Source organism: Nomascus leucogenys, chromosome 1a (genome assembly GCF_006542625.1).
Source record: "Nomascus leucogenys isolate Asia chromosome 1a, Asia_NLE_v1, whole genome shotgun sequence".
In the NCBI taxonomy this organism is placed as follows: domain Eukaryota; kingdom Metazoa; phylum Chordata; class Mammalia; order Primates; family Hylobatidae; genus Nomascus; species Nomascus leucogenys.
Window position 1 is genome coordinate 78,975,696 of NC_044381.1, and position 25,165 is coordinate 79,000,860.

The following is a 25,165-nucleotide window of genomic DNA, read 5'->3' on the forward strand; positions in this document are numbered from 1 at the left end:
GGGAGATCCTCTGGGTCTCGCAATGGGAAGAGGTAAGGCTGCTATAAGATACAGATTTCTTTTAAGCCACCTTTAAAAAAACTCCACTGAGGCACAATTGAAGTACAATAAACTGCACATACATAAAGTACACAAGTTGTTGAGTTTTGACATATTGTACTTGTGAAACAAATACCACAGTCAAGAAAACATATATTTACATCACTCCAAAAATTTCCTCCTGCCTCTTTGTAATCCATTTCTCTCTCTAACCCCACCCCAGGCAACCATGGATCTGTTTTCTGTCACTATATATTATTTTGAATTTTTAGATTATTATATAGATGGAGTTATATGATGCACATTTTTTTCACCTTTTTTCCCAGTAGTTTAATGCTTTTGAGATTCATTCATGTTGTTGCAGGTATAAATAGTTCCTTCCTTTTGATTTCTGAGTAGTATTCCATCGTATTGATATTCCACAATTTGTTTATCTGTTCATGTGTTGCCAGGCTTTTGGTTTGCTTCCAGATTTTGACTATTACACATGAAGCTTCTATGAATATTTGTAAGTCTGTGTGAACATGTGTCTTTGTTTTTCTTGGGAAGATATCTGGGAGTGGGTGGCTAGATTATATGGTCAAATGTATGTTATGTTTAAATTCTTTTTTTTTTTTTTTTTGAGAAGGAGTCTCACTCTGTCACCCAGGCTGGAGTGCAGTGGTGCAGTCTCAGCTCACTGCAACCTCCGCCTCCCAGGTTCAAGTGATTCTCCTGCCTCAGCCTCCTGAGTAGCTGGGATTACAGGCATGTGTCACCATGCCCAGCTATTTTTTGTGTTTTTTAGTAGAGATGGGGTTTCACCATGCTGGCCAGGCTGGTCTCGATCTCTGATCTTAGTTAATCTGCCCGCCTTGGCCTCCCAAAGTGCTGGGATTACAGGCATGAGCCACCATGTCTGGCCTAAATTCTTAAGAAACTGCCAAATAGTGTTCAAAAGTAGTTTTATCATTTTACATTTTCACCAGGAGTGTATGAGGGCTCCAGATGCTTTGCTTCCTTGACTTTGATATGTTAAGTTTTTTAAAATTTTGTCAATAGTAAAGACATGGAATCAGCCTAAATGTCCGTGGATGGTAGACTAGATAAAGAAAATGTGGCACATATGCACCCTGGAATACTATGCAGTCATAAAAAAGAATGAGATCATGTCCGTTGCTGGGACATGGATGGAGCTGGAGGCCATTATCCTTAGCAAACTAACACAGGAGCAGAAAATCAAATACTGCATGTTCTCACTTTTAAGTGGGAGCTAAATGGTGAGAACACATGGACACATAGAGGGGAACAACAGACACTGGGACCTTCGGGAAGGTGGAGGGTGGGAGGAGGGAGAGGATCAAGAAAAATAACTAATGGGTACTAGGCTTCGTATCTGGGTGATAAAATAATCTGTACAAAAAAAGCCCCATGACACAAGTTTGCCTGTGTAACAAACCTGCACACGTACCCCTGGACTTAAAAGTTAAAAAAAGAAAAGATTTTTAAAAACTGCCCTCAATTTATCGATATCTCATGTAGTTTTACTGTGTCTTACCCTGATGATCACTGATGTGGAGCATCTTTCATTTGTTCATAAGCCATTTGTACACATTAATTTATGAAGTGTCTGGATTTTTAAATTTTGTTGGTTGTGTTATTTATGAGTTGTAAAGGGTCTTTATAAATTCTAGATAGAAGCCCTTTATTTTCCCTCAGCCTATGGCTTGCCTTTTTGTAAATGACATTGTTCAAAGAGCAAAAGTTTTTAATTTTGATGGAGTCCAACTTAACAATTTTTTTCTGGTATGGTTAATGCTTTTGTATATCCTAAGGTCACAAAAGATTGCTCTGAAGTTTTTCCTGGGTGTTCTATAGTTTAAAGTTTTACAGTTAGATTTAGGATTAATTAATATATATGTATATCTACATATATAAATTATATAGATCTACATATATATAAATTAATCAAAATCATATATGTGTGTGTATGTATACACATACACACACACACACACACTCAATGTGAGATAGAAGGGTTGATGTTTCTTTTCCCAAATAGATACCCTTATGCTCAAGCATCAGTTTTCGAAAAGACTTTAATATTGAATTACGTTGGCACTGTTGTGAAAAAATAATAGATCATACCTGTGTGGCACTATTTCTGGACTCTCTATTCTGCTTCATTGATTTATTGATCTATCCTTTTGCCAATAGCAAGTTGTCTTGATTTAATGTAGCTATGTAATAAGTCTTAAAATCAGATAGGTGGGTCCCCCTACTTTGTTCTTCTTAAAAATTATTTTGACTATTCTAGGTCCTTTATGTTTTCTTAAACACTTCAGAGTCTACTTGTCAAATTTGACAAAAAACCTCTGTTTGGATTTTGGTTTGGATTGCATTAAATCATTAGGGAAATTAGCATCTTAACAATGTTGAGTCCTCTATTTTCTCTCAGTAACGTTTTATTGCTTTTAGTGTGAGAGTTTTGAATGCCTTTTGTTAAATTGACTTCTAAGTATTAGTGCATTTTGATGCTCTTTCTAAATGGAATTTTTAAAAAAATTTCATTTGTAATTTGTTACTAGAATATAAAAATAGAATTGATTTTTACATAATGACCTTGCCAAATTCACTAAGTAGTTGTCATAGTTGATTTTAGCTATAGGGTTTTAGTAGATTCCCTACACTCCTTTTCTTTCAAGATTGAGAAATATCCACAGGATGGTGAATTTTTTTTTTAATCAGAAATTGACAATAAATTCTGTCAGCATTTTTTTCTGTATGTGTTGAGATGATTATTTGGTTTTTCTTTTTTACTGTGTTAATTTGGTGAATTGCATCAACTTTAGTATCTTAAACCAACCTTGCCTTTCTAGGATAAACCTTATGTGGTCATAATATATAATCCTTTAAATAACATTATTGGATTTCTTTTTTTAATATATTGCTGAGGATTTTTTATGACTATAATCATAAGAGATATTGGTATATGATTTTCTATACTTGTCTTTGTTAAAAGGTGTTTATATTAGGATTATGCTGGCATCATAAAATGGGTTGAGAAATGTTCTTTCTCTTCTTTCTGTAAGAGTTGTGTAGAGATTGGTACTATTTGATATTTATTGAACTCTATGTCCCAAAACTGCAGAACACTCTTTTCAAGTGCATGTCATTATGATCAACTGTATGTCAAGGTACAGAGATAATAAAAGATACAATATTGCATTGTGGGGTCGATAAGATGTGAAGTTAAATATGAGATGACAATAACACAAAGGAGGGGGCGGTAAATTATACTGTTGCAAAGTACAAATCATTGTAGAGTGGTATAATATTGTATAATGCAACGTATAAATTTTGTAAATTGATATAACACTATCTTAAAATAGACTGCGATTCACTTAGGACACAATCCCTAGAACAACCGTTGACAAAAGAAAATGCAAATAGGTATAGCTAAAGAACTTAATAGACAAATTAAAATTGAATTCTAAGCCAACAGGTTATTAACACATACGTAAAGTAGTAAGAGCAACTGAAGATGAAAAAACAGATGCAACAAATAGAAAACAAACAGCAAAATGACTTACCTAAACCCAACAATGTTCATACATTAAATGCAAATTAAATAAATATCTCACTTGAAAGTACAGATTGTCAAAACGAAGAAAAAAGCAAGATCCAACTGTATTATAGCTATAAGAAGCATACATTAAATATAAACACAGACGGGTTGAAAATGAAAGAATTAAAAAATATGAGTTATGCAAACTGTGAGCATAAGGAAGCTAGTGCAGTTACATTAATATCAGACAAAGTAGACTTCAAGACAAGGAGTATTAGGAGAAAGAAAGAAGTATGTTTTGTAGTGGTAAAGTGGTCAATTCATCAAGAAGACACAAAATTGTAAGTGTGTATGCACCTATTAAGGGCTTCAAAATACATGAAGGAAGAAGTAACAAACTAAAAGAGGAAATAAAATTTCAAAATATAAGTTAGAGATTTTAACACCTCTTTCTCAGTAGCTGCTAGAGCAATGAAAAAAAAAACAGCAAGTATATATATAATCTGTGTTCCCTTCTTTCAGAAATTGGATCTCCTCCAATTTCTGCCTGCTCTTGCTCACCATGCCTTCAAATAGTTGACTTAAAAAATGTTGTTGTGAATTTATAATTTTTACTTGTAGAGGGGTTAGTTTGAATCACTCTACCATTATCAGAATCGGAATTTTCAATATTGTAACTTGTTTCCTAGTATAGTGCTTTGTATGTTACCAATTGCAATGGAAGATTTTCTATTTGACTCACTCATATTTAACTATTACAACTGCCATCGCTTTGTTCCTATGTGAAATGGAGTTGTCAAAACATCTCATACGAGGTTTGGGTGACAAAACAGATGTTTGCAGGAGGACCAGATGTTGATCTTTTTTCTGCCACTTACTAGCTATTTGATTGTACTCAAGTCTCTTAAGTAGCCTCAGCCTTAATTTCTCTATTTAAGGGGGGGATGAAGGAGAATGAAGGAGTTTGTTTACATCAGTGTTTTTAAAACTTAATGTGTCAGAGTCTTGCTTCTCCCCCCAGCATAATCTTATGAAAATATAAAGCATATTAAAACAAAATAGCCCTGATTGAAAAGGGTGCAGAGCCCAACCTGTGCGTTGCATCCCTTACACACCTCCACGTCTACATTGGCATTGAAGCACCTTTGGGGAACCTTAGACTTCCTCAGGGAATAGTCTGAAAAAAATCAAGACTGGGTAATTTATAAAACTCTTTTCCTAACTTGTTTGAGTCCAGGAATGGCCAGATTGTGCTTTTAGAAATGTGGCCGTTTTTCCTAGGGTCTAATGTGGGCAGTTGTCATCTTTGATCTCCTTTCTGCTTTTTCTTATCCTTATTTCTATCCTTATCCAACCAACACAGGCAGCCATTTGCTGTGGATATTGGAGAAATCTCGTATCTGAGGGATTTCCTGAAATTGTAGTTGAAAGTAGCACTCGGGTACTGCACCACTGAGCACAACCCACCCCTACCTGTCTCTACTTCCCGTCTATACGATGTAAGCAATACTTGCCTCCACTGCATTGCTCCTATGTGGGAGGGAAGGAATTAATAAGCTTGGAGCTGCTCTGATCATTTATAATTTTTTTCTGCATCTGTAAAGTAGCAGCAGACAGGCTCAAGAAATCCTCTCTTTGCATCGCCAGTTGGTAATTTTGTTTCCTTAAAAGAAGCAACAAAATGAGCAGGTGTTGGGCACTTCCCACTTCCAGGCAGTGTTGTTAGCTCCTACAGAGCACTCCACCTCCAGGCTTGGGAAAAAGGATTGTAAGGTAAGGTGGGCAGTACAACCCACACTATCAGCTTTAACTCCTCCTGCCTCAGCCCTTGTATTTTCCACCCTTCCACTACAACAACCCTAATGGTGAGTTCTCAAAGTCAGACCCTGGGAGAAGGCACATGCTTTCCTTTGCGTATAAATGCCAAGCTGGAGAAAAGGATTTCCACAAAGGGCAGAGACATGATGGGGGATGCTGATGAAGACGATGAATATAACAATAGTAGTTAAACATTTAAAAAGTATATCATATGCCAGACATATGCTGAGTGCCTTTACGTGGCTTATCTCATTTAATCTTCTCAACAATTTTAAGAGGTAAGGGATATCAAAATGAGGACACTGAAGTTTAGAGAGGGTGAAGGATCTTGCTTAGGTCCCAAACTCGCAAATGTAACATCCCAGTTTTTAACTCTGTCAGCTTGGCTTCACATTCTTTGCTCTTAACCACTATAGCCGTGGCTGATACTACTCCCAACAGCCAGTTTCTGTCATGCTAAGACCCAACCATCCTGTCTCTTTGGAAGATAAAGATGGAATTTCCTCTGCCCCTCCTTAAACTAGAAAAAAAAAAAGATTAAAAATTAGAGAGAGGAACACTCTGGCTTCATTGCAATAGGAACTTGATATTGATAGGTCATTTTTAGATACCTCTCTGTCTGTCAAAGTCATTAATTGCCTGCCAGTGCAAGAAGCCCACAGTAGCACCTTGATTGTGTGTTAATAAAGGGAGGAAGCTACTGGAGTACACGTGTCAGAAAGATTGCAGGAGAGTCAGCCTTCTCTTTGGTGGCAGATGTTTAGATGATATCTGAGATCTGTCTGAATTCTGTGATTGAGTGAAATGAACAGTCTTTCAGCTTCAAGGTGTATCCACATTTACAATAATTGTGTAACTTTTTTTTCTGTCACATTAGCCAGTTAATTGGATGAAGAGGTAAAGATTTTAATAAAAATTTCTACTGTATTATTTCCTTGGTACTTAATTGGAAAGCGATTTGAACTTGGTATTTATATGACGCTTCAGAAAATACTATCTTATTGCTGAAATAAGTGTCACAACTTAGATGAGACCTTGTGATTTTCAAAGATTAAGTTAAATGAAACCCACATCAGCTATTTAGTTGGTAGCATAGATACGTTGAAAGGCAAGTAGCTGGGATCTTGCAAATAGACAAGAGCTAAACTTTAAATTTGAAAAAAAAAAAAAAAAAAAAAACCATTGGGGAGAGATTGGAAAATGCTATGGAAAAACCATTGACTTGGAACATGGTAGACTTTAGATTGGTCCTGGTTTGGTGTGATGGTGGGCAAATCACTTCAGCTTTTTGGCTTTAGTTTTTCTATGTGAAATAGAGGGAATAGATGCTCATGAAAATCTTTTCCAGCCCAATGTATGTGATTTTATTTTCCTTGTGATAAAACACAGTTGCATCCATTTTGTCCAGAATTTAAGAAGTTTTTTCCACGGGGAAACAGATGGTAGAGGGAGCGTAATGGACTATTAATAACATGGACTTCGGAGCAAGACAGCTTGGGTTTGAATCTTGGCCCACTGCTTATAAACTGTTATGACTGTGGCAAGTTATTAACCTCATTGTGCCTTAGTTTCTTCATTCATAGCCTGGGGATAATAATAGTACCCACTTCCTTAGGTTGTTGTGAGGGGTAAATAAGTTAACATATGTCAAGCAGTAGAACAATGCCTGGCATGTGATAAATGCTGCATAAAGGATTGCTTTTATTACTGTAACAGTGCCACTACTGACTTCTATTGCTGCTCAGTGGCCTTTGCAAGAGATCGCAAGTTTCATTTTTAGACTGAGAATTCCCTGAGCTCCTTGGGGAGTGAGGCTTAGAATAGCACGTGCAGATGTATTTATAATCCCACAAGGAGCAATAAGCCTGTATGTACTCACATCTACACTGCTGCTGCCCTTTTCACTGCTCTGCTCTTCCTTTATCCATCACAAAGAAAGCACTCTTGACAGGTTTCAGGGTGGAAGCAGGAGAGCTCCCTGAACCTTACTATGAGGAGTAAGCTAGATAGGGCTTCAGCTTCCTAATGCAATGAAATCTGATGATATGCACAGTGGTTAGGGACATAGATGCTACGCTTAAGTCCCAACTTTGATAATGTCTTAAATTTGTTGCCTTATGACAAGTTACTTAACTTTTCTCTGTCTTTTGTTTCTGTGTATATAATCAGAATAGAATTCCTACTTCATGGAATGGGTAGATGCAAAGTCCCAAGAAGGTAGCTGGTATATATGTTTAGTATATGGGAAATGTTATAACTATTGTATGATTGTATATCAGGCAAGGAGAATTTTTGCTCCGTGGATGATCAATGGCTCACTGAAAAAAAATCAAGAACCATATACTAATAAATTCATTGCAATTATTAATTTTATAGATGGAAAGATATCCATACATTGGCTAACTCATTTGAAATGGATGAATTAGGACTACTTAAATTTTAAAAATTGGCCTAAAGATATAAATTAGAATGGAATCTCAGAGTTGGAAAGCACTCCAATTGTTGTCTAATCCAGACACCTCTCACATTCATGTATCTCCCCAGGTGCTTAGCTGGTCCTGTACTCTAAAGGTAGAAGTAGTTTGATTTTGTTCCCGTTGTCCCTGGATCTCTCCTATATGCAATGGTCCATCCCATTCTAGAGTGCTATGCCCAGCACATGGAGGCATGAAGAGACTGGTCATTATAGTGGTTTTCTGATGGAATGGTATTTGCATAGCTTATTGGAGTAATGCTGGGAAAACTAGTCTCTTCTGACACTTAGGTTTTCAAGCCCTACTGTGGTGTTAGATGCAGCCAATAGAATTAAGTGAGATGACAAAGATGTACTCTTATGTTCATGGAGAAGCTGCTCCATAAAAGAGATCAGTGAAAAACAAATCAAATGTTGATGCGTGTCCAGCAGGAAGTTTGGAGTTGGAGAATTTTAGAGCTAGAAAAGACCTGGGAGATGATCCAGACCTTTAAAATGATCCTAAAACAAGGCATAAGAGAGGTTAAGAGACTTGGCCACAGGAGCTCCACTAGTTAATGTGAGTACACAGAGTGAGAGTTCTTTCCACCATCTCTCTCTGATTCTCCAGCACTGTGATTAGAAATGTGAGTGCTAGAGACTGGCTGCTTTAAGTCAGATCTTGGTTCTGCTCTTAATTGGCAGTGTGATCTTCTGCCAGCTGTGTACTTCTCTCTGCCTCAATTTTCTTACTTGGAAAAATGGAAATAATCGTAAAGGTTTTGTGCGTAAGGCACTTATGACAGTGCCTGGCACGTAATGAGCACTCAGTAAGTGTGTTATTATTGCTAGTCTTCCAAAGAACCTCAGGAATGTCAGCTCTAAGACAAGCCAGAGAATACATGTTTTGACCAGGCTGGTGTTTAAAAGTATTTTCTGTCACTTGAAATATGGCTTTTTATTCCTTCCTGGCTTCTGATTCAGAAGTGATCTTCAGGACCCATCTGTGAATGAACAACCATATTCTTCTCTGGAATCACTAGGTGACTTTGGGATATAAAATGATGAAAAATTATTCTCCATTACTTATGGTTTCCAATTCGCATTCAGTAAATACTTACAGAGTAGTCTGCTGTGTGCCTGGCTTGGAGATAGGACCTGGATGCAAATGTGGGCAGTCTGCTGTGCTCCTCACCCTCACGGTATATGCAGGTTAGGTGGGGTAACTTGCAGTTAGATAGGTAAAGCTGCCATGGCATCCGAGGGAGCACTGACAAGAGAGAACAGAAAATTGTTTTACAGCACATGCAGGGAGCTCTTAACCTGCTGTGAGAGGGCAGGGAAAGACTTTCTGGAAGAAGTGATGTCTAAGCTGAGACCTCGGTGATGAGGTAGATTCCTGACTAGTGTATATAGGGGCTGGAGAAGAGTATTCTAAGCACAGGGAACTGTGTGTGTGCATGTGTGTGTGTGCGCATGGATATACACTCAGGCTTAGGAGAACTCTGGGTATTCACCAAGTCATTCAATATTTAACAAGTGTTTATGAACTACTTAGTGTGCAGCAGGCATTGTTTTACATATTGAGAGACATCAGTTAACAAAATAGGAAATATCCTTATTTTCATGGAAGTTATAGGGGAGAACAGAGAACTAAATCTTAGTGCTATGAAGGCAACTACTTCAGGGAGGATGTTCAGGGAGGACTGCAGGATGAAGTGCCAGTCAAGCCGAGACCTGTGATGTGAAGCAGCCAGACATGTAAACACCTGGGGGAGACAGAAGGAACAACAAAGTCAAAGAGCTCAACAGCAGGAACAATCTCGGCCTGTTGGAGAAACTGAAAGAGGGCCCGTGTGCTGGTATATCAAGGATGTGGGAAAAGTGTATGAATAATTCAAAGGGTGTTTCATTGGGAAGGCTATTATCAAAAACACAAAAGACAATGTGTGTTGGTGAGGGTATGGAGAAGAGGGAACTCTAGCACACTGTTGATGGGAATGTACATGGTTGCAGCTGTTATGGAAAACAGTATAGAGGTTCCTAAATAAATTAACAATAGGCTGGGGGCACGGTGGCTCACGCCTGTAATCCCAACACTTTGGGAGGCCCTGGCCAACATGGTGAAACCCTGTTTCTACTAAAACAAACAAATAAATAAATAAATAAATAAAGCTGGGTATTTTGGTGCATGCCTGTAATCTCAGCTACTCTGGTGGCTGAGGCATGAGAATTGCTTGAACCTAGGAGGCAGAGGTTGCAGTGAGCTGAGATTGTGCCACTGCACTCCAGCCTGGGTGGCAGAGCGAGGCTCTGTCTCAAAGAAAAGAAAAAAAATTAATAATATACTACTATATGATTCACAAGTCCATCTTCTGGGTATATACCTAAAGGAGGTGAAATCACCACCTCATAAAGGTATCTGCACTCCCATGCTCACTGCAGCATTATTCACAGTAGCCAAGATAAGGAAACAACCTAAGTGTCCATCAGTGGACAAATGGATGAAGAAATTGTGGTACATAAATATGCCTTAGAAAGGAAGGAGATTTTTATATTGACAATGAAAAAAATTTTTTAAAAAGGAGATCTGCCATTTGCCCTAACATGAATGGAACTGGAGGACATTATGCTAAATGAAATAAGCCAGGCACAGAAAGAGACATAGTGCATCATTTCACTTAGATGTGGAATCTAAAAAAAAAAAAAACAAACAAAAAACCAGTTACCAAGGGGCAGGGGGCAGGAATAAGGATGCATGTCAAAGTATACAAAGCGGATATGCAGGGTGAACAAGTCTACAGATCTAACCTATAAAATGTGGATTATAGTGAATAAAACTGTATTTCATTAGGGGCTTTTGTTGAATAAGTAGATTTCAGCTGCTCTTGTTACACAAACAAGTAACTATGTGAGGTGATAGATATGTTAATTTGCTTCACTCTAGGAACCCTTTTTCTATCTGTATGTATCCCATACCATCATGTTGTAAATCTCAAATATATACAATACAACTTATTTTTCAAAGGTTGGGTTGTTGATGCTGAGAAAGATTCAGAAAATTTTTAAATGAGTTAAAACACACACACACACAATGAGTCTCTTTTCTCTTCTTTTTCTTTTCTTTTGTTTTTTTTTTTGAGACGGTGTCTCACTCTGTCACCGAGGCTGGAGTGCAGTGGTGCGATCTCAGCTCACTGCAACCTCCACTTCCTGGATTCAAGTGATTCTCCTGTCTCAGCCTCCCGAGTAGCCAGGATTACAGGCTCCTGACACACTGCCTGGCTAATTTTTGTATATTTTGTAGAGAGAGGGTTTTGCCATGTTGGCCAGGCTGGTCTGGAACTCCTGACCTCAAGTGATCTGCCCACCTCGGCCTCCCAACGTGCTGGGATTACAGGCGTGAACCACTGCGCCTGGTGGAGTTTCTTTTCAAAACTAGAAAGCTTTTGGAAAATCGTGTTGTAGATATTCCTTCTCCGAAGTGGGGATTGGCTATGTGTGTTTTAATAAATGAGATGAGATGAAGAGCATACATCCCATGGTCATTGACTAGAACTGCATATAAGGCAAATGTGCTGATAAACGTTCTGTTTCCAGTTATGAACACATTTAAGCAACATAACAAATCAGCAGGGCTGCCTGGCTCAACATGAGGGTTCATTATGAAGATTATGGATGTCCCAATGATTTGTCTTGGGTTCTAGCTATATACTGTCTTTCTGATTACCTTCGTGAGCATTCTTTGCTTTGGACTCACATTTGTGTTGCAAAAGTGCTTTAAATTTTTTTCTATCCAGTTTGAGTGTGCCTTCATTCAAACTCATTGTCCATGTTCTTCTCTTCTGTTTTCCTGGAGAGTCTATCTCTGTATTCGAGCACATAGGCCACACAGGTGACTCATGGCTCTTGTTTACTCCCAGTCAACAGCTTTGGGGATGACGAAGAGCTGTCCACATCTTCTGACAGTGACGAGGAGGTGATCAAACAATTTGAGATTTCCGTGTCCCGGTCCCAGAGTTTCCGTTCAGTGACATCTGAGAAAGGAAAGCAGACAGGATTGGAGCAGAAACCAAAATTCAGCCGCTCGTTGTTGACACACGGAGAAGATGGCACAGAAGTATCTGCCTGCGAAGGTATTCTTTGCCTCACACCCTTTCTTTAGACCAGGGATGGCCAATGGTAAGAGTGCATCTGAGTTATTCAACCTCCGCACTCTGCATCTGAGGGTCCAGAGAGGAAAAGAAAATGAGACAGGACGCAGTACGTGGAGCAAAGGGGCTGCTTTAAACCTCTCAAGGGGACTGCCATGCAGGAGGTTGAGAGAGGGAATGGATCAGGAGTGGGTGGGTCTCGATACTAGGTTGTGGGACCCCTTCCCTTTCTTTCTTATTGGCCACTTCTTCCTAAATTTAGAATAGTATTTATTGAGCTTAGCAAATCTTGTTCCCTTTTGATAAATATGAAAATGTCATGTACCTGTCCACTGACATTGACAGTCTGTGCCATTTCTCCCATTTAGAATCATAAAATAAGTTTTCCATATATCTATATAATTCCAGAAGATATTTTGAAGCCTTTCTTCTAATTAGTTTGCATTATGAAAGCAATGGGTATTTTTATCTTTCGAATAAAAAAAGTAGTGTAACAATATTAAATAACCTTTTTCAAACAGCACATGCCCCTGCATCCTTACCCTCAGTCCCTGTAGTTTCTGACACACCCCACCTGCATGAAAATTACTGGGTAAGCACAAAGTCTTATGTCATTCTCCAGCATCATCATCCTAAATTTACATTTCACAAAGGGGAGGGGATACTCAAAGGTAGGGTGGCCAGCTTGGGATGTTGGGCAGACCTCGTTATAGGTCCTCCTCCCCTCCCCTCCAAAGTAACCTGGAGAGAGGATGCAAACAGAACAGTACACTATTTCTTTGTGCTTTCCCAAGCAAAGGTCAAGGTATCTATCTGACTCCTTTATGCCCAGAGCCCTGAATAGACACAGCCATTGTAACAGGGAAGGGTCTGTGAAGTGTATTTGGTAAAAAAGCAAGAGAAAATGCTATGCCACCCACCTTCATGACCTGGTCTCAGTTACCTGTGCTCTCTAACTATTCCTTCTTTCCTTTTGGGAAGGTGGTCAGTCAAATGAGGGCATAGCTGTAGATGTTCCATGTTTTCAAACCCAGACAGATAAAAAGGAGGGTGCAGAAATGGAGAGAAGATAAAAAAGAAGAAATTTTGATTTGAGGATGATCACAGGACAAGCAGACAGAATAAAGGATTAAAGAGGTGGAATTAACAAAAAGACCCCTAATTTCCGGCAGGAATAACTTGCTATCCGTCATGTAATCTGACTTATTGACATAAGCCAACATCATGTATTTTATTGCCATTCTTTTTAGCTCAAATTAATAAGTAAAGGCCTTATATAACCGAACCACAACATCAGTGGCCGCTGACACTGTCATTTCCCCACCCCCTCTCTTGGCTTTTCTCTTTCTCTGATGTTACATCACAGCATTCCTTTCTCTCCATTGAGAGGGCAAATGTTAGCTAATGAAAGTTAATAGCAGTTGATTCCCTGAGAACAGCTTGTTTAATCCTAAAGCTAATGGCCCCATTTCCCAAAAGCCCAAGTGTCTGGCTTCTGATTTACACAAATGGCTGATGTTCTGAGGGTTCTGACAACCATTCTAACCCTTATCCTTCCTGGAATGAGCAACAAATTATCTCTTGTCCTAACTGGCATTTCTGAATTTTAGACAGATGGTGATAGAAAAGGTTAAAGAGGAAAAAAAATCTACTACATTGAATGAAGTACCTGTAGATTTTGAAGAAGATCAGCGGGATTTTCATAGAAATAGCCACATGCCAAATTTTAGGTTACCAGATGCCATGGAAATGTTAACATGGTTTTTATTGCTTGATTTTTTTTTGTTCATCTTTATATCAGTGGATTTTTTTCAGTGGTAAAGAATCATGAAAAGATTAAGCATGCACTCCAGAGAGGAATTTTTTGGTATGCCTGTTCTCTATTTAGCTGTTTTATTCCACTGTAAACATTGTTTTGTAAGATCAAATTTAGTTGTAGAAACAGTTCTTCCACTTTAAAAATGCGTTCAAAAGTGTTGGACAGTGAAATTAAAGGGCCAAACCCAAGTAAAATCTGAAACATGAATGAGCTATTGGTAGGTTGTCTCATATTTAATCTTAAGTGAAATCCTTCATTCTAGATTCTGTGATGAGGCTATTTAGAACCATATTCCAGGCAAGTTCTCTTTTGTCCTGTGTATCTGATTTAGGGTTATTGCACACTAATTGTCAATGCATTCCTGATAACGTTAAAGAGGGTTTTTGGTCTAAGTGGTCTGGATTGAAGGACTGTATGCAAGGTCTTTAGGCCTGAAAGGTTAGCTGCAGAATAATAGTCCATTTCCTGGGGCTTTTTTTTTTTTTTTCTAGCAGTAACCTTATTTTTGTGTATGGAATAGTTATTCTGAGGATATTTCCTACAAGCTAGATGTTATTACTCTGGTGTCCTCAAAACCAGCTCAATTGTCTCTAGAGTGTGTACTCAGTTTTGTTTGAGATGGTATATCTGTCATGGTTCAATTGGAGAACTAGAATCAGCAGGATTACATGCATATATGTACATACAGAATGTACATGTACATACAAACACCTGCACATGCAGGTGTGTGTGTGTGTGTGTGTGTGTGTGTGTGTGTGTACCCCAAGAGATTCACTGCAAAGAATTGGTTTATATGAAGGTGGTGGCTGGCTAGGTAACAGAAATACACAGCCCCCATATTTGCGGGACAGGTTGTTGGGAAAGGTAGGGGGAAACTCTAGGCATGAGCTGAAGCTGTAGTTCTTAGGTTAAATTTCTTCTTCAGGGAACTTCAGTTCTCTTCAGGTCTTTCAGCTGACTGCTTATGTAGGATAATCTCCTTTGCTTAAAGTCAACTGATCATAGGCTTTAATCACATTTATAAAATACCTTCACAGCAATACGTAGATTTAGTGTTTGAGTAATTGGTGCCTATAGTCTAGCCAAGTTGACACATAAAAATTGCCGTCACAGATGGTAAGCAGAAGTCTTTGTATTTGGGTGGTGATCGGGGAGAGAGGTTGGGAGTTTGAAAAAAGTATTTGAATAATGGGGTTTTATTCCATCAAAGTGGGATATGGACTAAGCAAGTGGAAGAATTTCTCTGTTAAAATAAATTTGGTTGATGTGACATAGTTATGGCCTATAATTTCTGAGAAGCCAGGATACATTTCTCTGACAACAGGCAATTACTTTTGTGCGTGTGTTGAAGGTGCCATGATCTTCTTTAATTTAAAGGCACGGGAAGACTGCTTTATGGAAAGGTGAATCACCTTTCCCTTTCCTCCTCCTCGCAACTTGACTTGTACCCCAGATTTGCTTCCCTAATTCATTCCTTGCTTGTCTGTCATGGAAAATGGTTTGTTACATTAATATCATTCTTATGTTTTTCAGTTATGAATAACTTTTCAAGGCTTAATGTAGTTTTGAAAATTCTCTTATTACTGATCTTGGTATTATCACCGTAGGAGTTAAAGTCATGAGACAATTTTATGGGGGTAATTTCTTGGCAAAGTAAAATTTTGTGCTGAAATCCTGCTGGGCTCTACACATGTTGATGGATGACCCACTGTTTAATAGGACATTTTACTGTTCGCATATGCGAGGAATGGGTGTGCTAATTAGAGACTTAGAAGAAAATCCTGCTTTATGTTGTAGGTTTTTGCATGTGGATTTTTCCTTGTTCTGTCATTTTGTGTGGCCTGTTTTTAGTACGTTTGCCAAATAACCGAAAGTCTGGATGTAAAAATTTTGCGATGTCCTATAAAAGTGTTTCCAAGGGGTCTGAACTGAATACTTAAGGATAACAAGGAAGATAGGGAACTTTCTCAATGGCCTGCTGTGATTTTACAAAACCCCATACCAGGAGTCTGAAGTTCTGCCCCAAGGATCTGCCTGAAGATGTTTTTATATGGTCTGGTTGATAACATATTTTTAAAGTTTGAATGCTTACTATACATGGGTCATGTACTCTGGTGAACCCCTGTCGCCACCACTCATATTGCTGCATACCTGGCTGCTTTCAATATTTGTTACCTACATAGACTTTAAAGTTCTCTGAAGGGTAAGTGATAACGCACTGGCAGATAAAGACTATGCAGTAGATATATGTGGCTTAGTACCATCCAGGAGCTTACATTCTATTAATAGCTGAGGTATAAGGCTAACGAGGAAAAACAATTGCTACCATACAATGTATATATAAGAGCTTTATGACATAGACTTTGCCAGCCCACTCCCTTGTCCTGTCTAAATCTCTAGTTTTCTTTCATCCTGGGATGGGGTCTGCTGGAGGAGAAAAGAGGCCAAAGAAATAAGAGATCCTCAATTTCTCTTTGGGTGTGAGAGGCAAATAGTGGGGGCAGCTATTTCTTAGGAAGACCCTGCCAGATTTTCCTGACCATCTCCGGACACTCTTGACACGTAGGAAGACGAAAGGGATGAATGGAGGTGAGGGGTGCTGAGAGAGAAAAGTGTGGAGACTGAAGGAGTCAGGGAAGGCTCAGGAGTTGTATGGGGAGGGAGGACAGGACACAGGGAGGGTTTGAGGGGCACTGTGGGCAGAAATACACAGCTAGCATTTTCATAAACCAGTGAGACCAGAGGAATGAGACATGGTCACTTGGGAAGCAGTGGAAAATGAGGTTGGATGGGTTGGATGAGGCCAGTTCAGGCCAGGCAGGTAAGCAAGGCTAATATTTATGGTAGGCCTGCTGGCTTCCAGGTGAATATTATTTCATGTGTCCACAGTGACCCTCTGATGGCTTTTATCATTTTTTAGATAAAGAAGCAAAGATTCAGAGAATTTGAATATTGTCCGGGTTCTTATGGCAGAGACAGGATTTAAACTCAGATCATGTCAATCCAAGACCATGGATCAAGGAGAGAACTTTTTACTTGGTAGGGTCACTGAAGCTTTTTGAGCAGAAGGTAATATAGTAAACACTGAAGAGAAAAGGAAGCATGGTAGAGTCGGGAGACCATATGATCTCCATATTAGATGACTCTTTTTGCTTTCTAGATCCATTGCAGAAGTCTTGTGGTCATTAGCTCCAGCAAAATGCTGTGTCTATTTTATCCTTTTGACATAAATACACATTCTCCACACTCATATTTAAAAAGTATTAAGCTTTCTGATCCCCCACATAATGAGATAATGTTCTTTTTCATTTTATGGATCAGGTTTCTTCACTGTATGGATAGAATTATGTTTCTGCAGGTGTTATTGGTATGGGTTCTGTTTCTGCAGTCTTGATTGTTGTGACTGCAATTACTCAATTTCTCTAGGTAAAAAGGTGTTAAAAAATAATGCATTCGAAATGGTTTTCTTATTGCAAATTTAGATTTGGATGGAGCCAGCCAACGGCGTTATTCTGAGAATCTCTCCTACGGTGAAGATGACCACATCCCTGCTCACTCACAGTCCCCATGTGAGAGGGGGGATGCCAAACACCACGGCACATCTCACCAAGAGTCCAGTGTGGTCCAAAGCCTCAGGCGCCAATCCACAGAGGGCAGCTTGGAGATGGAGGCGGCTTTTAGTAGCCGGGGATTTGAAGATTCCTATGCCACTGACAGCTCCTCCATGTGGAGTCCAGAGGCAAGTTATTTGTTTTTCATTCTTTCATTGGTTCCCTTTCCCCTTCCCCTCTTTGCATTCTCCTTTCTCCTCATCTCACTAAAAAAAAAAAAAAAAAAAAAAAAAAAAAAAAAAAAAAAAAAAAAAAAATTCCAGAAAGGAAGCATTACCTTTATCTGCAATAAATTTTTGTTCAGATGACAAAAATCCCATGCATGTCAATAAAAGAATCATAAATTTCTCTCAAAATGGAAAAAAAAGGAAGAATGGTAAAAAAAAAAATAAAGAAAAATAAGAATGGTGGCAGAATGGATCCAGAAACTGCCAGGCTTTTCTTTTGTATAAAGGCTTTTTATAGGCTTAATTGTAAATAATGGAATTTTCAGTTCTTTAGAGGGACTGGTTTATTAACTTCATGGTTTCAATTAAGTGGAGTCTATTTTTATTTAGCCCAAATCTCAAGTTATGATTATTTGATATGAAAATTATTTGAAAATTGAACTAAAATGAAATGGCCTCCCAAGTGAAATTATACAAGGTATAATGATGCAGATCTTGCACTGTAAATATATATACAACATATATTTTGTGCCTAGGAGAGAGCATTAATCAGTAATGGCCCTCTGGCCATTGACACTGCTTTTTGTAGTAAATCTCTGATAAAAGATACTTCTTCCAAAGTTCTTTTTCAATTAAAGCTTAGTCCAGAATAAATGTAACAATCAATCCAGAGATACGGCTGGAGGTGATGATGGTAGTAGCTACCATTTATTGAGCAGTTAATATATGCCAGGCACTGTGATAAGGATTTTACCAAATTGTTTGCTTTTACTGGCCCTTACGGTTATTTTTCCATTAGATAGATCCCTCCTATCATGATTCTGTGACATTGGAAGGCATTAAGGAATGGTGTTTAATACCTAATTTGAAATTAATTTTGATGAAATAAGTCATATACATATATAAACCTTTAATATAATTTGCAGGGATGGGGGAAGGAGGAGAGAGGTGAATGGATTTTATTAGCATCCATTTGAGAAAATAAACAGGATGCATCTCTTGTTAGGACTTGGAGTGTCACACATGCTAAATGCTCAAGGTAAAAAAAAAAAAAATCACAGAAAACCCTGTTTCCAAGCCTTACTGCTAACACGTTGGCGCGTGTAGGTAGTATCTAAGGAGGGGTACGCATACACATCTGTGCCCGTGTGTAGATGTCTCTGCTGAGGACCAGAAATGGTAGCTCACATATGTGGTTTGTGGCTTGTTAAAAAGCAGCCCTTCACATAGAGGCACCCAAAGCCATTAACTTTATACATTTTGTTTAAAAAAAGAAAAAATTCTGCTTACCCGTTAGTTTACTACCAAGCCATATCAAATCCCACACACTAACATTTAAAAAATACTTTGAATCTCTCACCCAAAAACAAAACAGACCAAACTATTTGCCTGCCTATTGATACTCTATCTCCTTGGTGATTGTGCCATGAGGCTTGGCAGTGCCTTCTCCAGGTCACCTCCCATTTACCTGCCTGCTGGAGCTTTAATAGAAGACTCGGTATTAAGGGTACTAAATGTTCTCAGACTCCAAAAATACCCAGACATCTCTGTGTGCTCCATTCAACCTCCTATCTATTTTGAGAAAAAACTGTAATTTGGTGCTCCTACAGTAGAACTTCAAATCCAACTCAGAGGCAGTTCCCGTAACTGCCTGCTTTGCAGGCTTAGCTTGCCTTTTAAGAATTGATTTATTTGCCTCTTAGCTGTATTGAGAACTCTGCCTTCCCCTGTGTATCTGGCATCAGGAACATATTGTAGGCCTGTTTACTTTAGGCCACACAGATGACATCAACACTATCTTACTAAAACAGAAAGGCTTTCAATTTGACAGAAAATCTTTAAACCTACATGGGTTTTGACAATTTGACACAAGTATTCTCATCTTAAGGAAAAGCCCAGGATATGGGAGCTCAAGGAATCATTTATTTTGTCTCAGCAGGAAACTGGTCGTGCAGTGTGACTACCTGTTAGGCTGATGGATTTTCGAGCTCTGCTCTTCTCTGCTGGCAAAGACCTTTGGCTTTTTCCTGCAGACCCAGGGCTTGGCAGGGAAGACAATGGGAGTGTGGCTGGTGATTTTGAGCACACAGGGAGACAGGTGTCCCACTTTTCATCTTTGCTTTCCACTGATTAATTGGTTGGCCTTGAGAAGTTAATTAAAATCTGCCAAATGGGGATAAGAATGAAGAGATTTTTACCTTGCAGGAAGGTCAGATGGATTAGTGGTATTAACAGTACCCACATGAGGAGGTCCTTCAGTTGCCTGGTGAGAGGTAAAGTGTGTTGAAATAATTAATTGCTATGAAAATACCAACATTCACAAGTCTTTTTCTCAAATCAACCCAGGGAGGGGCCACAAAGCCCAGTTTTCATGGGCCACAGCTTGAATTGGCCTATCCAAAGCCCAGCCATTGGCAGGATCTGTTTATTCAGAGGAATTCTTAGGACAGTCAGTAGCTCTACCCAGGACTCTCTTAGAAACCTGCAGGTGGAGTGAGCATTTATCTGAAGAGATAGCCTGAGACATAAGTGGAGAGAGCTCCTCATTCACTAAAATATTTTTACCTTGGCATTGAAGTTGACAAAACTAAGAGCTATTAACTAACAGTAAGAGCAGGGGCCTCAAAGGATGTGAAAACCACAGAGAGTGTGATTCCAACCCCCACCTTCCGTCTTCTCCCTTCTTCATCTTGTGTGCGCTCGCTCTCTCTTGTGCTCTCTCGCTCTCTCTCTCTCTCTCTCTCTCTCTACACACACACACACACACACACACACACGTATATATGTAGAAATAGTTATGCCTAAAGGTTTGGGGAAGAAGAAAAGAGACTGTATGTTTCAAAATAAGGTTTGGAATTTTGAGTATTGAATACGAGGTCAGGCAGGCCCAGGACTCAAACTGCCAGGGAATGAGTCCTGGATAATCTTGTCTGGGAATTTGATCTGGGCTTGGGGGGAGAGAGCGTGTTAGTTATTTAGTCTTTCTAAGCTTTAGTTTCTTCCTCCATAAAACGAAGATATTAAAATACCTACCTCATTGCGTTGATGTAAATATTCAAAAAGATAATGTTTCTTAGTTGGGTTCCTCAAAAAAGCAGAGCCTAAGTAAAGGCTTTGTTCCCTACTTTGGGACTGCAACCCCAGGGAACAAAAGTGCAAGACAAGGGAAGTAAAGCAGGGAAGAAGGGAGATCAAGTATGAGAATACACAGTTGAATTGGCCACCACTCAGTATGGCTAATTGCTTGATCTTGTGTGATCACACTCCAAGAAGCTGTATGAACTGATAGGACAACTGACTACGGGGCAAAAAGTAGACTTTACATATATTGGTGTCAAGCAGGATTCTGTAGCTGTCTAAGCCTTGGCAGTCAACAGAGAGACCAATGATAAGAAATGAGAATTATATTGTGTGGGTAGAAGGTAAGACTTCATTGAGTAGTTCCAGGCTGAAACTACTTAGAGCCCAGATAGGTTGTGCCTTAGGGGAAGAGGGAACATGAGTTAAGGCCAAGAAGATCTGAAGTATTTAAGAGCCAATTTTTATAGTCTGTAAAGGATTTGATATGGCATTTGGCATAAGAAATAGCTTAGTAGATGTTAGCTGTTATTACTTATGGTCAGAAATGCAATACAGAGATGATCAAGAGTAGGCTAAAATAGATGGGAGTTTTAGGAAGAGACACGGGAGTTTGAGAGAAGATTCTGACTTGATTTTTGAGTTGGCCTAAATCCTTGGAGACTTGCTTCTAATATATATACACTAGTCAGTTGTATTCAAAGGTCTCTATAGCAACCACTTTTATCACTTGAAACTAAGTACCTCTGAATAGAAACACTCACGCATGATTGCATGCTCAGAGGAAAGGATATAAGAAACTTCACTTATTTTAAAAGAAATCTAAATTTTCTTGCAGGCTAATTTGAATCTTAAAAGGATATTTATTAGATGTCTACTGTCTGTCAAGTCCTCTACTTTTTACAACATTCCTACACAGAAGGTACCATCTCCATTTTACAGTTGAGGAAAATAGAACATGGAAAGGATTAAATAACTTGCCCAGTGTCCTAGAGCTAGTTAAGTGGTAGGCCTGGGCTTCCTAAGGAAATATGAACCCAGAGAACCGTGAACTTTCACCCAGACTATGTGGGAAAGTTTCACTGATGGATGCAGATTTTGAGGCATTTTATTATAATTTGAAATGAGATCTCTAAATTAGCAAGGTCTGGTGTTCAATTGCATAAATAAGAACTGGTTTGCAATAAGAATCAGTTCAAAGTTTAGTTACAGGTAAAGATCATGCCTTCAGAGGAAAACAGAATTATTATTGACATTATTTATAATTTGTTAGTGGGGTGGTTCATTATAATAAATGCGGCTCAGCTCAGTTTTCCCAGTTAGGTCATCAGATCTGAGTGGCTGCAAGTAAATTGCTACCCAAGGGTGACATTCCATAAAGAGGGATATGTGTTTGAGAATAGGTAGCACCAGTCCAGTGGTGGGAATAGATATTTATGCAGTCTGGTCTGAGCCAGGTATTTTCACATCGGTGAAAACCTCACAACAACACACCAGCAAGTAGGCACATTAATGTGCATTTTTAAGCTAGAATACCGAGAGGCTGGTCTATTTGGCCAGGGTGAAAAAGCTAGTCAGTGGTAAAGTTATGATTTTAGTTTAGGTGTTCTGGCTCCAGGCTCAGTGTTGCTGTTTACTAAAGGGCTGTGGAGGTGTCCCCCTAAACCCTTGCTGCTCAAAGTGTGAGCCGAGGCTGGCAGCGTCAACATCCCTTGTGCATGTCCCAGAAATGGCAGAATCTCAAGCTCCACTCCAGACCTACTGAATCAGAATTCTCAGATGATTTAGGTCTACATTAAAGTTTGAGAAGCTCAGCCCTAAACCTTTTCTCCCACTTAAGATTGAAAATATGCTGAAGCATCACCTTCCTGGGACTCCCATCAAAATTCTTGTCTGTAGAAAACTCTTGCCTGTGGAGAACAGGCTCAGGCTCAACCATCTGTATTTAGGGACATAAGGAAAAGTCGCCTATGGACAATTGCCTGTTGACTTAATTTTAGATTTAGCATCTCAGTTGGTTTCAATGATCCTGGGCAATTGTGCTTTTTGAGAGGCAGTATATATGAAAACACTTTGCAAAAATATAAAAGATTTAGTTATCCATTCCAAAAACATTCACGAAGGCGCACCATATGCTAGGCACTTTGCCGTCAAAGAATTCACAGTTTAATGCAGTGATAGACCAGTAAACAGACCTATCTGATATAGAGGGAATACACTGGCAGTTACGAAGCAGGGATTCTGAAGGAGCACAAAGGGGCACCAACTGGCCAAAATGTAATTTGGTATCATCATTTCCATTTCTAATTGTTTCCTCTGCCTGCAACAGGAACAGGACAGGACCAATTTGCAGGTGCCATCCGGGGTCTCAGAGCCCATCTCAAAGTGTGGTGACCTAGATGTCATCTTTGAATATAGAGCCGCCAGCCAGAAGCTCACAGTGACCATTGTGAGGGCACAGGGCCTCCCAGATAAGGACCGAAGTGGTGTCAACTCCTGGCAAGTTCATGTAGTGCTGCTGCCTGGTAAGAAACAGAGGGGCAGGACGAACATACAGAGAGGGCCCAACCCCATCTTCAGGGAGAAGGTCACCTTTGCCAAGCTGGAGCCCAGAGACGTGGCCGCCTGTGCTGTCCGCTTCCGCCTGTATGCTGCCCGGAAGATGACCCGAGAGAGAATGATGGGAGAGAAACTATTCTATCTCAGCCACCTGCACCCAGAAGGGGAAATGAAAGTGACGCTGGTTCTGGAGCCAAGAAATAATATAAGCGTGAGTATGTTAAATGGTGCTGCTAATGACGTGGTGTGTTCGAAGACCTGGGATTGTCAGCCCTTGATTTAGTACATTCATTCTGTGAATTCAGAGACTTTAATTTAATTTTCCATTTGGCTCTCCTCACCCTTGTAAGCCATGATTTGCACTTCATGGTACAATGGGTCTTTCATGCCTGTCTTCCTGATAATCTGATGGATAAATGCCCTGTCCATTTTAGGACAAGATAGCAGCAGTGTGGTGGAGGGCATGGAGAAAAACAGGGAAGGTGGCTTGGCCTTCTGGTTTGTGGATAACTGATCCTACTCCTCCTGCCCCCAATCTGCATCATGATGAATCTCAGAGATGGGACTTTCTGGGCAAGGTTCTTAACGGGTATGCTGGGGCAGACTGAGATAGCGGCCCAGAACTTCAGCCACTTCTAAAACCTTTCATTTGTATTACTACAGTCTTTCCTCATACCCCATTTCCCTGCTTGCTCCAGGGTTTCAAGGAAAGGTGTCATAATTTACATGTCTACAGGATGGGCAGCTCACTACTGCTGTGGGTTATATGTCATGTAATATGCCCATCTCCTTTTGCAAAACCATGTTAACAGATCAGGGAGCTCTCTAGGCTCTGGGGTCAATCAGTCATTCATTCAGAGATGTTTACTGTCAATTTTGGTATAGGCAAAGTGGATGCAGGAAAGAACTAAGCAGGCGATGCCTCTGCCCTTGGAGAGCTTGCAGTCTAGTGGTGGCCAAGCGGGCAAGGAGAGAGTGATAGGCTGCTGCTTGTTTAGAGGATCAGAGAAAGTTTCTTTGAGGTGGTGGTAAAACGCCAGAACTCAAAGCCTGGAGAGAACGAGGCTGGTGACGTGAGGAGGATGAGAGTTCCAGACAGATGGAACAGCACATGCAAGCAGTCAGGATGTGGGGTGGCCAGGGGAGGGGGGAAGCTTGTCATATCTGAGGAAGAACAAAGGAGACAGGCTGGACTGTAGTGGTGGCAGATCCGTCTACTTAAATGTCCAATAATGTCTCAAAATTAACATCTTCGGACTTGAAATCCTGAGTTTTGCCTCCCCAAATCTATTCTACCTGCAGTCTTCCCCATGTTGCTTGAAGGCAGTTTCATTCTTCCAGTTGCTGGGGTCAAAAATCTCAGAAGTCATCTGTGACTTTTCTATTTTCCACCTGAAATCCTATTGACTCTATCTTCAGGTACAGCCAGAGCCTGGCTCTCTGCTGGATTACTGAAATAGCTGCTCAGCGGTGGTCCTTCCACTTCTGCCTTTGCCTCTACAGACTCTTCTGGACATGGGAGCCAGAATGAGCTTTTTAAAGTATAAGCCAGATGATGTCTCATCTCTGCTCAGATCTCCCTTTTTTCTTAATATCTGAGTAAAGCACATCTGAAATGATGGAGAACAGAATGCAACGGAGATCAGAAGGGATCCTGCGTGATAGAGCTTGGGAATGGGGATGATCAGACCCATATTTATGCTTGCTAGGCCCTATGCTGTGTGCTGGTGGCACGGAGTTGAATGGGGAAAATGAGCTAGTGTAAAAGAACTTAGCAGGTGAAAATCTTTCATTCACCAGTTATTTGTTGAGCATAGTTATGTGCCAGACATCAGGCTCTGCACCAGGGACTGAGAGATTTATACGGATCCAGAATTTGATGGGAGAGGCAAGCAGTGAGTGACAGGTGCCACTGCGGGGA

At 39.8% G+C, this 25,165-nt stretch overlaps 1 protein-coding gene across 8 annotated transcripts in view; it reads left to right on the forward strand.

Moving 5' to 3' along the window:
* Positions 1-25,165, forward strand: part of SYT16 (synaptotagmin 16) — a 311,747-nt gene that overhangs the window by 257,032 nt on the left and 29,550 nt on the right. For 6 of the 8 annotated variants that reach the window (XM_030811810.1, XM_030811769.1, XM_030811764.1 and 3 more), the window contains 3 exons: positions 11,780-11,992; positions 17,312-17,568; positions 23,015-23,455. In XM_030811810.1, coding sequence (XP_030667670.1) covers positions 17,494-17,568; positions 23,015-23,455 — 516 coding nt within the window. In that variant the 5' untranslated portion in view covers positions 11,780-11,992; positions 17,312-17,493. The remainder of the gene's footprint in view (positions 1-11,779; positions 11,993-17,311; positions 17,569-23,014; positions 23,456-25,165) is intronic. The other 2 variants (XM_030811800.1, XM_030811780.1) reach the window with 1 other exon arrangement.